The sequence below is a fragment of the Bufo gargarizans genome, chromosome 1, assembly GCF_014858855.1.
Source record: "Bufo gargarizans isolate SCDJY-AF-19 chromosome 1, ASM1485885v1, whole genome shotgun sequence".
In the NCBI taxonomy this organism is placed as follows: domain Eukaryota; kingdom Metazoa; phylum Chordata; class Amphibia; order Anura; family Bufonidae; genus Bufo; species Bufo gargarizans.
Window position 1 is genome coordinate 534,093,953 of NC_058080.1, and position 15,259 is coordinate 534,109,211.

Consider the following 15,259-nt stretch of genomic DNA (forward strand, 5'->3'; position numbering starts at 1 on the left):
GTTCCCTAGCTGAGGGTTTTCTTCAGTTTCAGCTAGGCTTAGGTTCCAGCACATGAGCACTTCCACCCTAAGGATTTGCTCATGTTGTCAGCAGTCAGGGAAAGGCTCAGGGTTTGTCAGGTGGTGACCTTTCCCTGTTCCCTAGCTTTGGGGCCCAGCCTGGTGTGTTGTTGCTTTTGTTGTATTTGGTTTGTTTCCCTTCCCTCACCTACCGTGACAAGAAGATGTCTTCGTCCAGATGGCAGGTGCCTGGAAGTTTTCCAGGATTTAAGATTAGCAATACATAACGCAGTGACCAATGTGCCTGGTCTTCCAAAAGCAATATATTTCAATACTTTTCCGCTCACATAGCCGGATGAGGGTTTTGTATGTTTGCAAAACAAGCTATATTTTAATGGCACCATTTACCATATCATGTATTGAAAAATGGTGCAAAAAATATTTGCAGGGTGAAATTCATTAAAAATAAAACCAGCAATTCCACGATTGTTTATTGGGATTTGTTTTTACGGCTTTCACTGTGTGCAAGTCAGTACAATAACAACTATACCAAATTTCTATAGGTTCGCTTAGAAAAACATTGAGAAAAAATTGCTGTGTGTTGTCATAACTTTTTTGTACTTTCTTTTACAGCTGAGATGTGTAATACCTTGCTTTTTGGGAGGTAAATTTTATTTTGATTGAAACCATTTTGGGGAACATATGACTTTTTGTACAAGGCGACAAAAAAACGTGTTTCAGACATTTAGATTTTTTTCTTCTGTTTTGAAATTCACCACACAGGATAATACTCTTTTTTTTTTTTACTTTGAATTTTAGAAGTTCAGTATTTGCACTGAGGGTCAATAAACACGTGAGTGATTTTTTTCATTCAGGGTCTTCGTTGTTTTCACCTTATGACCCAGACAACCCCTTTAATATCGGGAGAAGAGAGAGATCCTCTAAAAGTCTATGCTTTTCATGAAAAACAAACCGGCAATGTAACATTCACGTACATTTTTATGGGGCCAATGAATACCAAAAGGGTGTAAAAAATAAATCCAAAATATATACAGTACATCAATTATAACAATTCTATAAGACAGGCAGATATTTCTTTATTAATGAGTGGCAAGTGCTATTTAGCAAGTTTTTTGTATTCAAAAGACGTTAGATTACACATCCGTCATGGATCTGCAAAAACTGATCCGTTACAATAATACAACCGCATGCATCCGTCATGAACGGATCCGGTTGTATTATCTGTAACAAGTCAATGGGAGACAGATCCGTTTTCTATTGTGTCAGAGAAAACTGATCCGTCCCCGTTGACTTACATTGTGTGCCAGGACGGATGCATTTGGCTCAGTTTCGTCAAGCGGACATGGTCTCTCAGAATGGACTGCTTGTGAGAGACCATGACGAATCTCAAAACGGAAAGCCAAAATGCGAGCGTGAAAGTAGCCAAAGATTTCTGATAAGACGATGGATGTGGTGGCAACTAACAATAATCTTTCAGTCGGGCAGATTTGTCCAATCCATGAAAAATTAATGATTTATTGCTCGCCGTTCGATAGCTGCATACTTTTACGTGACAATTTCTCAAACTTTAACAATTATATGAAAATTCAAATACTACTCACTCTGTCTAAAGGCCGCTAGGAGACAAACGTACTGTGAATAGTTTTATCTGGTTTGGACAAATGGGAAAAATGGTAGAGATTGGATTCGCTTGGATCGGATCAGATTTTAATTAGAATCGCCTACCTGTAACAACTGATGCCATTTTTAAAATATCCTTTTGTACATTTAGTAGATAATGATGGTAATGCAAAAATGGTAGGGTAAAGTATAACAGCCGTATGGTATGCATGGAAAGGCTTGCTCCAGGCAAGGTAGTGCTGGTATGATATGATAATGCAAATCTGGTGCCGATTTTGTTCGAGAAAAAGGAAAAAAAGAATAGTACCTATTCAGCCCAGAGCCTGTAAGATGCTGTCTCTCCGCTTGGCGCCAACTGCGGTACAGAGCAGGAGACACTGAACGTTACGATCCAGTAATAACCTCACAGTATTCATTATCTTCCTTGCTTTACAGTGTGAATACAGATCATGTTCACTCCCTCCAGTTGTGACTGTAACAGTCTCATATTTCTGACATGCCCATAGATCATCAAAAGGCGGCCACCGGCAAGGATCACTAGTCTAGCCATATACAGATGTATAGACATACAGATATCTGTATAGTCTACACATATACAGATAAAAAAAAAAAATCCACTTATTTAGACGGGTGAAAGCAGTGACTACGCCAAGCATGCATGAACCCGCGTACACCCCTACACAAAAGACCAGAACATGCGACAATGTGTATAAAGTACCGTTCAGAAAAATATGATACAGTCTCTTTGGCTAAAGGCTAATTACAATATACATACCTTTATGTTAATATGTACCAAAGGAGCTTTTACCTAGAATAGAATATGACAGACTGGTGCTGCTTCTCAGGAATGGTGCAAACAAGGATCAGCACATTTTCAATGAGCATGTTAAGATGTAAGTAAAGGTTTAGGCGAATGTCAAGGAATAAAAAAAAAAAAAAGGTGCATCTATGTAAAGCAAATCTAAAACACATAGAAGATAAATCTCAGAATCTTTACCTTCCCTGCTTCTCAGTATCCAGAAGTCTCTGCACTTCTCGGAGTCTACACTCAAACTGCGACTTCTCGTCTTCGAGTGAACTCCTCCAGCTTTCCCACTGACGCTCCTTTTCTAGCAGCTCATCATTCAGTGCCTCTAAATCCATTACCTGCTCCTCCAGCATTGTGCACGTAGTCTTAAGAGCTTCCATTGTCTGCAATTATTAGATCACAGCTTTTTAAATCATATTCATAAATTCTGGCATATAAATAAGTATACTGTACTCATAGGACACTCAAGAGTTTCCCAAGACTTGTGTCAGTCAGGGTCTTTGGATCTTTTTTCAATACCCCTTACGGCCTGTGTGTACAGTGTAGAAAACATAAAATAAAAGGTTGACTTAAAGGGGATGTCTACCTATTAAGGAATTCTGGGTAATCAGGGTGAATCTACTGTTCAGTATCAGCATCTCTCGGCCAGAGTGGAGAAAGTGTTACAAACAGCAGCATCTCTGGCTCTGAAGTATTACACAGACAACTCAATGATTTGAAGTGTAACGCTTAAAGGGGCTGTCTCACTTCAGTAGGTGGCATTTATCATGTTGAGAAAGTTAATACAAGGCACTCACTAATGTATTGCGATTTTCCATATTGCTTACTTTGCTGGCTGGATTAATTTTTCAAATCACATTTTACACTGCTCGTTTCCATGGTTACAGACCACCCTGCAATCCATCAACGGTAGTCGTGCTTGCACACTATAGGAAAAAGCATCAGCCTCTCTCGTGGTCGGGACCATGGGAGCGCACATAGGCTAGTGCTTTTTCCTATAGTGTGCAAGCACGGCCACCACTGATGGATTGCAGGGTGGTCTGTAACCATGGAAACAAGCAGTGTATAATGTGATGGAAAAATGAATCCAGCCAGCAAAGGAAGCAATGGGGGTAATAACAATATACTGTATTAGTAAGTGGCTTGTATTAACTTACTCTACATGATAACTGCCACTTGCTGAGGTGAGACAGCCCCTTTAATTTCCCCTGTGGTGGCACGGTCAGGAAACTGAACACTTGCTGCCAAAGTTGCCCCACAGTATACATGCAGATGATCCGGCAGGGAGCACTTAGTGATTGTTGTTAAGACGAATGGATTAATATCGCATGTAATACATATATAAGAATATGTAATTTACCAATACTGGAGCGCAGTAGCGCAGGAGGAGCTGAGCAGATTGATGTATAGTTTTATGGAAAAAGAGTGGCAACGTGTCATTTATTTATACCTCTGCTGTTTTCATGCTTAGGAGTCATGTGGGTGGACTTTTCTGTCATTGACAGCTAACTCTGCACAACTAAGTATTTGGAGAAGGCTGTCAATCACCAACAGAATAAAAAATAAATGATACGTTTTACTGAATGTAAAGATATTTCCAGTTCTATTAAAAGGCATCTGTCAGCAGATTTGTACCTATGAGACTGGCTGACCTGTTACATGTGCGCTTGGCAGCTGAAGACATCTGTGTTGGTCCCATGTTCATATGTGCCCGCATTTCTGAGAAACATGAAGTTGTAATAAATGCAAATGAGCCTCTACGAGCAACGGGGGCGTTGCCATTACACCTAGAGGCTCTGCTCCCTCTGCAACCGCCGCACCCTCTGCACATTGATTGACAGCACCAGGCAGTGAGAACATCATCACACGTGGTCCTGTCAATTAAAATACACAGGGCACAGCAGTTGCAAAAAAAGCAAAGCCTCTAGGAGTAATGACAACGCCCCCATTGCTCCTAGAGACTCATTTGCATATGTTAAAAATATAATTTTTCTTAGCCATGCAGACACATATGAACATGGGACCAACACAGATGCCTTCAGCTGCCAAGTGCACATGTAACAGGTCAGCCAGTTTCATAGGTATAAATCTGGTGACAGATGCCCATTAAGATGGAGAAAGCCAAATACATGACAGAATTCACATCTTATATATATATATCATATAATATCTGATGATTAGGTAACAATGTAGGACACTTTGCCATGATAAAAATAAATAAAAATTCTGAAAGTCCTCATATAGGGCATGTGAAGTACATATGTGCTACTGTATTTTCCATGCACGGAAGGAATTACAAAAAGCCTACCTGTTTTTGGCTAGTAAGCTGCATCTCCCGCTCAGTAATTTCTCTCCTTAAATGGTCCACCTCACTCCGAACTTGTACTATTTCTTCTGCAGCTCCAGAGACCTCATTCAGCTGTTTGGTTAGATAAAAGTTTTGATTGTTCAAATCTGCATTTTCTTCACTCATACGGTTGAGTTGATCTTCTAGGTCTGTAAGAACCTGGAGACAAAGTGTATTCAGACTGTTGGTTAAGCATTAAGTATTTTTTTAGCCCTGCTGTAAAAAACACAACAGAAACAACTTATGGAAATGTACCCTTCTCCCACAACTAACTAATTCAGCACATGTTAAGGGTCCATTCACACGTCCGTTGTTTCTTTCCTGATCTGTTCCGTTTTTTGCGGAACACATCTGGACCAGTTCTGTACCCATTCATTTTCAATGGATCCTGAAAAAAATCTGACAGCTCAATGTCAGATTTTTTTTCAGGACCCATTGAAAATGAATGGGTATAGAACTGGTCCAGATCTGTTCCGCAAAAAACGGAACAGATCAGGAAAGAAACAACTGATGTGTGAATAGACCCTTAATGCTGCAACTCTTTATTTCAACCCCCTGGAGTTATATATATATATACATATATATATATATGTTAGGGCTGCACGATATATCGAAAAAATAATCGAATCGTGATAATCGCCAAATGCGATATGGCGATTTGGCCGACCCGAAAATGCCGCTTGCACATGCCGATTATATATGAAGGGGCCCCGCGTACATAACTGGCTTTGTGTGTAAAGTATTTTACTCCTGTGTGAAACAAGCTCTCTCCGACTCCTATTGCTAAAATGGCCAGCCTCTGTACTCACTTTCACGATGAATGCACTGCAGCGAACGGCAGCGAGCAGGCCGGCCGGCGTGTGACCGACGTCACTTAGTAACGCTCCTGCTTCCTGGCCGGCCAGCTCGCTGCAGTGCATTCATAGTGACAGTAAGTACAGAGGCTGGCCATTTTATCAATAGGAGAGAGCTTGTTTCACACAGTAGTAAAATACTTTACACACAAAGCCAGTTATGTGCGCAGTTTAGGACACATGAGGGGACACATAGGGCCATGAGGGGGACCAGCATAAGATGCTATATGTGTGTCTTATGCTGGCCCCCTCATGGCCCTATGTGTCATAGCACACATCCCCTATAACAGTGCCATCCACAAGTCCCCCATAAGTGTCCTCCACAGATCCCCCATAACAGCGCGTCATCCACAGATCCCCCACATAACAGCGCGTCATCCACAGATCCCCCACATAACAGCGTGTCATCCACAGATCCCCCACATAACAGCGTGTCATCCACAGATCCCCCACATAACAGCATCATCCACAGATCCCCCACATAACAGCGTCATCCACAGATCCCCCACATAACAGCGTCATCCACAGATCCCCCACATAACAGCGTCATCCACAGATCCCCCACATAACAGCGTCATCCACAGATCCCCCACATAACAGCGTCATCCACAGATCCCCCACATAACAGCGTCATCCACAGATCCCCCACATAACAGCGTCCTCCACAGATCCCCCACATAACAGCGTCCTCCACAGATCCCCCACATAACAGCGTCCTCCACAGATCCCCCACATAACAGCGTCATCCACAGATCCCCCACATAACAGCGTCCTCCTCAGATCCCCCACATAACATCGTCATCCACAGATCCCCCACATAACATCGTCATCCACAGATCCACCACATAACAGCGTCCTCCACAGATCCCCCACATAACAGCGTCCTTCACAGATCCCCCACATAACAGCGTCCTCCACAGATCCCCCACATAACAGCGTCATCCACAGATCCCCCACATAACAGCATCCTCCACAGATCCCCCACATAACAGCATCCTCCACAGATCCCCCACATAACAGCGTCCTCCACAGATCCCCCACATAACAGCGTCCTCCACAGATCCACCACATAACAGCGTCCTCCACAGATCCACCACATATCAGTGCCATCCACACATCCCCCATAACAGTGCCATCCACAGATCCCCCATAACTATGTCATACCCAGCCGCGTCAGTGGCTCATATAGGAAAATCCAAGCAAATAGACCTCTAGCACAATTCCCTTAAAATATTGCATCGCATATCGTTATCGCAATTTTTAGGGCCCTAATCGCAATCGCACAAAATTCCAAAATCGTGCAGCCCTACTATATATACACACACACACACAATTACCGACATTAAAAACACAAAATGCACCCAGATAGAAATGTCAGATTACTACAAGACACGGCATGCAGTTATGTCTCAGGCAAATATGAAAAGGACTACAGGACTGGTCTGATTAGACACTATGGGGGAGATTCATCAAACAAGTGTAACGTAGAACAGCCAAAGTGGCTGTGAAAAATGAAAGTGGAATCGGACTGGTTGCTATGGGCAACTAAGCCAGTTCTACGTTACACCAGTTTGATAAATCTCCCCCTAGGTCTTGCCCCAAGAGGGAGTAAAAGGTTTCAGTGTTAAGTAAATTTGTGTGTGAAGTAAGCCTAAGCGGTTTCTTGAAGGTTGACTTTGGCATGGATTCTGAGTCAAAAACTGCCAAAAATCCACGACTGCATGTACTGCAGCGTGAATTCCCATTACAAACAAAGGGAGGGAAATTTTCACTTGGCAGTTTTAGGTGCAGAATCTGCACCAAATTAAGCTGTCAAAAAGTTCTGTGTGAAAGTTTCACAAAATGCTTTAAAAAAACAAAACCTATGGGGGTCATTTATTATACTGAGCTCTTCCTGCTCTCGTATGCTGTTGGCGGGGATGGGCCAGCAGGTCCGTCTCATTTTCCACTTTCTAGGCCTCCTCATAACTTCGGTGGATGCACCCCGAAATATCAATCTGCTCAGCTCCTGCTCTAACATGCTGATGGAAATGTACACTGCCATAGTGACGGGTTTCCTTTAAAATGTTGCAAAAATTAAAACCAAAAATACAAAAGCCATCACAGCAGGTCTCTGATGGATTCAGTGTGAAGTAAAGAGCCTACTAGTCTGCAAATGCACCAAGACTGAAAGCTGTGACCCCCACAGGTGTCCATAACCTTTAAATGATAGGAAAACTGAAACGTGAGTGCTTTTAATGTATGGCCACAAATTCAAGGAATTCTCCACCGTGTAATTACATGCGGATGGTCTGCATTTACAGTAGCAGCAAAAAGGAAGCGATTTTATCCACATGCTGGAGAAAAAAACTGCAGCATAAAAAGACTTGCGCTGCAGGTTTTCAGATCCATAGCATGTCAGTTTACGCTGTGGGTTCTACCCTTGCAATGCCAAGGTTAAAAGCAGCGGAAGAGTGACTGTGATTCCAACAGCAATGCTCCCACAAAAATCAGTCCATTTCAGCCAGAAAAATGACAATCGGTACTTCTAGCTTTTCTAAGAAATTCAGAATACAGTAAGTGTCACATACGTTTCTGGAAAACAGAGTGGTTGTGTGCTAAATCTTTCCCAAATGAATAGCTGCTCAAAAGATATTTGAAAAGCCATTAAGTCACTAAGAAACCTGTTACGCTACTTTCACACTAGCATTTTGGGCGGATCCGTCATAGATCTGCAAAAACGGATCAGTTACAATAATACAACCGCATGCATCCACCATGAACGGATCCATTTGTATTATCTGTAACAAAGCCAATACGGATCCGTCAATGGGAGACGGATCCGTTTTCTATTGTGCCAGATTGTGTCAGAGAAAACGGATTCGTTCTGGCACATAATGTAAGTCAATGGGGACGGATCCATTTTCGTCAAGCGGACAGCAAAACATTTCAAGCAGCGTTTTGGTGTCCGCCTCCAGAGCGGAATGGAGACTGATCGGAGGCAAACTGATGCATTCTGAGCGGATCCTTTTCCATTCCATGCTTCACGGTGGGAACCAGGCATGTAGAGTCCATCCGTTCACCTTTTCTGCGTCGCACTAAGACACGGTGGTTGGAACCAAAGATCTCAAATTTGGACTCATCAGACCAAAGCACAGATTTCCACTGGTCTAATGTCCATTCCTTGTGTTCTTTAGCCCAAACAAGTCTCTTCTGCTTGTTGCCTGTCCTTAGCAGTGGTTTCCTAGCAGATATTCTACCATGAAGGCCTGATTCACACAGTCTCCTCTTAACAGTTGTTCTAGAGATGTGTCTGCTGCTAGAACTCTGTGTGGCATTGACCTGGTCTCTAATCTGAGCTGCTGTTAACCTGCGATTTCTGAGGCTGGTGACTCGGATGAACTTATCCTCCGCAGCAGAGGTGACTCTTGGTCTTCCTTTCCTGGGGCGGTCCGCATGTGAGCCAGTTTCTTTGTAGCGCTTGATGGTTTTTGTGACTGCACTTGGGGACACTTTCAAAGTTTTTCCCAAGTTTTCCCAAGTAATGATGGCCACTCGTTTTTCTTTACTTAGCTGCTTTTTTCTTGCCATAATACAAATTCTAACAGTCTATTCAGTAGGACTATCAGCTGTGTATCTACCTGACTTCTCCACAACACAACTGATAGTCCCAACCCCATTTATAAGGCAAGAAATCCTACTTATTAAACCTGACAGGGCACACCTGTGAAGTGAAAACCATTTCAGGTGACTACCTCTTGAAGCTCATCAAGAGAATGCCAAGAGTGTGCAAAGCAGTAATCAAAGCAAAAGGTGGCTACTTTGAAGAACCTAGAATATGACATATTTTCAGTTGTTTCACACTTTTTTGTTATGTATATAATTCCACATGTGTTAATTCATAGTGTTGATGCCTTCAGTGTGAATCTACAATTTTCATAGTCATGAAAATAAAGAAAACTCTTTGAATGAGAAGGTGTGTCCAAACTTTTGGTCTGTACTGTACATAACAAAAAAGTGTGAAACAATTGAAAATATGTCATATTCTAGGTTCTTCAAAGTAGCCACCTTTTGCTTTGATTACTGCTTTGCACACTCTTGGCATTCTCTTGATGAGCTTCAAGAGGTTCACCTGAAATGGTTTTCACTTCACAGGTGTGCCCTGTCAGGCTTAATAAGTGGGATTTCTTGCCTTATAAATGGGGTTGAGACCATCAGTTGCGTTGTGGAGAAGTCAGGTGGATACACAGCTGATAGTCCTACTGAATAGACTGTTAGAATTTGTATTATGGCAAGAAAAAAGCAGCTAAGTAAAGAAAAACGAGTGGCCATCATTACTTTAAGAAATAAAGGTCAGTCAGTCCGAAAAACTGGGAAAACTTTGAAAGTATCCCCAAGTGCAGTCACAAAAACCATCAAGCGCTACAAAGAAACTGGCTCACATGCGGACCGCCCCAGGAAAGGAAGACCAAGAGTCACCTCTGCTGCGGAGGATAAGTTCATCAGAGTCACCAGCCTCAGAAATCGCAGGTTAACAGCAGCTCAGATTAGAGACCAGGTCAATGCCACACAGAGTTCTAGCAGCAGACACATCTCTAAAACAACTGTTAAGAGGAGACTGTGTGAATCAGGCCTTCATGGTAGAATATCTGCTAGGAAACCACTGCTAAGGACAGGCAACAAGCAGAAGAGACTTGTTTGGGCTAAAGAACACAAGTAATGAACATTAGACCAGTGGAAATCTGTGCTTCGGTCTGAGGAGTCAAAATTTGAGATCTTTGGTTCCAACCACCGTGTCTTTGTGCGATGCAGAAAAGGTGAACGGATGGACTCTACATGCCTGGTTCCCACCGTGAAGCATGGAGGAGGAGGTGTGATGGTGTGGGGGTGCTTTGCTGGTGACACTGTTGGGGATTTATTCAAGATTGAAGGCATACTGAACCAGCATGGCTACCACAGCATCTTGCAGCGGCATGCTATTCCATCTGGTTTGCGTTTAGTTGGACCATCATTTATTTTTCAACAGGACAATGACCCCAAACACACCTCCAGGCTGTGTAAGGGCTATTTGACCATGAAGGAGAGTGATGGGGTGCTGTGCCAGATGACCTGGCCTCCACAGTCACCGGACCTGAACCCAATCGAGATGTTTGGGGTGAGCTGGACCGCAGAGTGAAGGCAAAAGGGCCAACAAGTGCTAAGCATCTCTGGGAACTCCTTCAAGACTGTTGGAAGACCATTTCAGGTGACTACCTCTTGAAGCTCATCAAGAGAATGCCAAGAGTGTGCAAAGCAGTAATCAAAGCAAAAGGTGGCTACTTTGAAGAACCTAGAATATGACATATTTTCAGTTGTTTCACACTTTTTTGTTATGTATATAATTCTACATGTGTTAATTCATAATTTTGATGCCTTCAGTGTGAATCTACAATTTTCATAGTCATGAAAATAAAGAAAACTCTTTGAACGAGAAGGTGTGTCCAAACTTTTGGTCTGTACTGTATATATACAGTACAGACAAAGGCTCCATAGAGAGAGCTGAAACGTTGCTGTCTTCACATGGGGGAATAAACACCATGTTTTTCACAGATTTTGTGTGCCGCCTTGGATTTTTTCTATACATATTTGAATTGGATCTAGTCCGTGGTCTGTTCTAAGGAATTGCACCTTTTTAGTGTGTGCTGCTCATCTACTTTTCATTATATATATATATATATATATATATATATAGTTGTACTGAGCCATGAACAATATTCACAGATATAAAAGCCCATTCTTGTCGCTATAAACTGTACACATTAATAGAACATATCACAACTCACTGTACAGCTATCCCGTAAGGTATCAAATTTGCGCTGGATCTCATCTCTGTGTGACTGAAAAGAAGAAAAAAAAATATTTAAAAAGTAAAAATTAAATCTTCCAATGAATGAAAACAACTGGGTTTTATGTACCCTTAACACTTGTATCTCCTCCTCGGCTTCTGCAGTGGTGTCCTCCAATTCAGTTTTCGCTTGGTGCAGCTGGCTTTCTAGAGCAGAACGTGCTGACTGTAAAGAGGTAATTTGGGATTCCCTTTCCTGTAAAGTCAGCTGCAGCTCTGTTAACTGCCTCTTCAGCTCAAGCTTCTGCTCCTCATGCTCCAGACCAATCTAGATTATAAAAACATAAGGGTCAACAATAGACTATTGAATGCTCTCTTTGCAAAATAATAGATTTCTCAACCTGTTTGTGAACAAGACCCATGGTGCCTAAATGTCCACATCAATATTTCATCTTTTCAAAGCAATACTTGTTTAACCCCTTCCCAATATTTGACATATATGTAAGTCATAATGGTGAAGTAGGTGAATGGCACAGCCTCAGAAGCTGAGCCTGCTCCATACATGGTGAGTAGTGTTATAAGATGACGCCCGCCTGCAACGACCTGGATAAGAAAGCTCCATTCGTGGCTGCTTAACCCCCTGACATGCCGCAGTCAAAAGTGAATGCTGCATCCGAATGGTTAGACAGAAGGAGGGGGCTCCCTCTGTCCTCCAATCACCCTTGCCCCTGGAAAATGAGGTAATAAAATGAGTTTTTTTTAACAATAAACTCATTATGATTTATTATCAAATAATGAAAAAAATTGAATCATTCGTATTGTCACGTCTCACGTCTAAAATATTAAAATATGTCACAATGAATGCTGTAGGAAAAAAAACCTCATTTTTATTTTTATAATACATTATATGTTGCATTACATATTACCAGAAAAGAGTAACTAAACTTTTGTAAAAACAAATAGTTTTTGGAATATAGTTTATTAATGTTTTCTATATTTTTCTTACGCTTTTCCCTCCCTTAAGTGCACCATTCCCTGTGCGCTTAAAATCTACTTCTCTGTACACCACTGACTTCTAAACGTTGTACAGAGTTTACATTTTTATCAATGGGGCCGCAGCGCAGTGAGTACGGGCAGGAACGCATATTGCAGCTTTTGCCTGTGCCCCTCTGAGGTTTACTAAATCCTGCCATAGCACATGGGTACCCTGTAACCATGTGCTATGCCAGGATGAGCCGAGCTCCGCTAAGATATAGAAAAGTGAGGAACCGCACTCTGTTCAAGGAGCATCACCGGTGCCGATCAAGGGCTGTTAGGCCGTATCCGACTATTTCTGACCGTTAGAAATGACAGACTATTTCTGACAGTCAGAAATAGTCTGTCATTTCTAAATATACCACGGGCAAATGGATGATGCCGAAAAATAAAATAAAAATATATTTGAATTGCAAAACTTTCTAACTGAGTGCCTCAATATTTTATTACCCGCTAAGCTAAGAGTCCTGCATGCCAGCTCTTAGATTAGCAAAGCAAGTTCAGGCAGGAGCCCGCCCCGTCCAGCTAATCCTGGCATAGCACATGATTACACAGAGTAGCCATGTACTATAGCAGGATTTAGTAAACCCCTGGGGATGTCCACAACATTCATGAACTAGGTGCTCCAACACCTTCTCACCAATAATTGATGAACACTGGGCAGTACAGTGGCTCAGTGCTTAGCATTGGTGCCTTGCAGTGCATGGAGTTTGCATGTTCTCCTTGTGTTTGCCTGGGTTGGAACATGATCCAGTCATAGAACTAGTCTGTAGCAAGGAAAATCAAACTCCTTATCAATATTCTGAAAAGCTATGAATGAACACAGGCTGCCCTGTACAGTACCATGTAGTCTGCATGTGTCGCTACAGAAAGAACCCATGTCTACCAATGAGATGACAAGGGAAATAACAGGGAATGTCATACTACTCAATTCCAATTACAGACATGTATTATGTCCATATACTTTAAGCAATGCACTAAACATTGGTAAAACAATGAATAAATGCTGTCATTTGATGAATATTGTCATAGGTTAAAACGATAACTCAGTTAAGGGCTCTTCGGGGGGGGGGGGGGGGGAAAGAAACCTCAAGTAGAAAGGTACATAGAACTTTTAAATATCAGCAAACAGTTTTCACTTTGCCCACAAGACACGATTGAACTGTGTATTTTTTTTTACCTCTCGTAACCTTGTCTCTAGTTCCAGGAGCCGCGTCTTATCAGTGTGATCCTGGTTATTAATTCGCTCCAACTGTTCTTCCAGCTTCTGGTTCTGGGCCTCTATTTTCCCCGCCTGAGTCTCTAGGTAAAATTTTTGCTGTCTAAGTTCAGATATCATCTCCTCCTGGGCTTTCCTAGTAGGACAAATTAACACGATATTTGGAAAATGCAACACATATCCAGAAAACAGGCCTTTGCCAACTACAAGCCTTTTACATCCGACTCACATATTCCTCTGAGTGAATAAGCTGCTATTTGCAGCTAGTTTATTGGCTTCCGTCAGTTCTGCTAATCTTTGTTCCAAAGACTTGATCTTTGACTCCAAAGCATTGATCATCTGGAAGATGCAAAGAATCATAAATTACCATTTAGACTTAGTTCAATGGTTTCTTGGAAACACCCATTTAAGGCCACTTTCACATTAGCGGCAGCCTTCTCCGGCAGGCTCTTCTGGCGGGTTAACAGCCTGCCGGATCCGTGTCGCCTCTCGGCATGTTTGCCGTGCTGCGGCAGGAACTCCGGCCCGCCTCCATTACAGTGAAAGGGGCCGGAGCGGAGTTCCGGCGGCACGTGTGCACTAGCAGCAACACGGATCCGGCAGGCTGTTCACCCGCCGGAACTGCCTGCCGGAAAAGGCTGACGCTAATTTGAAGGTAGCCTAACATATCGTTGCTCTTCCATACTAACTTTATTGTCATGAAAAATAAAAACATTTCTATATGTTACTTACGGCTTTCTGTTCACTTAACATTCTGTTCTTCTCACAGATCTCTTCTTCATTTTTGACACGAAGCTGCTGAAGAGTTTTATTTTCCTCCAAATCCTTCTTGATTTCTGTTTCAAGGCTCTATTGAGCGAGAAGAAAACAGATTTTATTACAGCTATAAATGTATGAATCAATGACTGTCAGGCGCTTTAAGGCTTTATTCAAATATAGGCGAGAAATATGTAGTTCTTAAAGAAGCGCTCCGGCAAATTACTTTTGGACGTATAACCCTAACTCAACAGCAATATCCCAGCATTGTAATTTATTTAATCACAGCTCAGTTGCATCCATACATTTTGAACCACTTTATTATCAGCACCAGAGTTATGTGCCCCCCAGTATGACCAGCAGTCCAGAGCTTGCTCTCCTATGCGGACAGGAGATGAGTCTCTTTTGCGTGGCTCACTTCCTGTGAACTGCAGGAATACATCATCGATCAAATCCCTCCTGAGTCCTGGACACTCTTTAGACACTACCAACCAAGCTCCACCTTCCTTGTTCCTCTGTATGTCCCCCCATGCATGGATTAATTTCTGCCTCATCTAAGAGACCAATGGTGAGTGATATAATAAGGGAGTTCATGCAATGATGCTTACACTGCCTGTCTGTACTATCGGTGTGTGCGATGTGCAGAATGCCCAGCATATTTTTATGAGATGTAGCTTCACACTGTTCTCCCCTGCATCCTGCTGGTTAGAGATGACAGGGAGAAACCTACCACAAGCAGGAGGCAAGGGAAAGCAGGCTGAAGATGTATTACACAGGATTCACTGAGACTGTGCAG

General features: G+C 42.4%; 1 protein-coding gene across 3 annotated transcripts in view; it reads right to left on the minus strand.

Moving 5' to 3' along the window:
* CIT (citron rho-interacting serine/threonine kinase) overlaps window positions 1-15,259 on the minus strand; it is a 153,399-nt gene that overhangs the window by 51,945 nt on the left and 86,195 nt on the right. For all 3 annotated transcript variants that reach the window (XM_044275410.1, XM_044275408.1, XM_044275411.1), the window contains exons 20-26: window positions 14,440-14,556; window positions 13,937-14,046; window positions 13,669-13,843; window positions 11,584-11,781; window positions 11,452-11,505; window positions 4,758-4,955; window positions 2,639-2,832 (exon numbers count right to left, since the gene is read on the minus strand). In XM_044275410.1, the coding sequence (XP_044131345.1) occupies window positions 2,639-2,832; window positions 4,758-4,955; window positions 11,452-11,505; window positions 11,584-11,781; window positions 13,669-13,843; window positions 13,937-14,046; window positions 14,440-14,556 (1,046 nt within the window). The remainder of the gene's footprint in view (window positions 1-2,638; window positions 2,833-4,757; window positions 4,956-11,451; window positions 11,506-11,583; window positions 11,782-13,668; window positions 13,844-13,936; window positions 14,047-14,439; window positions 14,557-15,259) is intronic.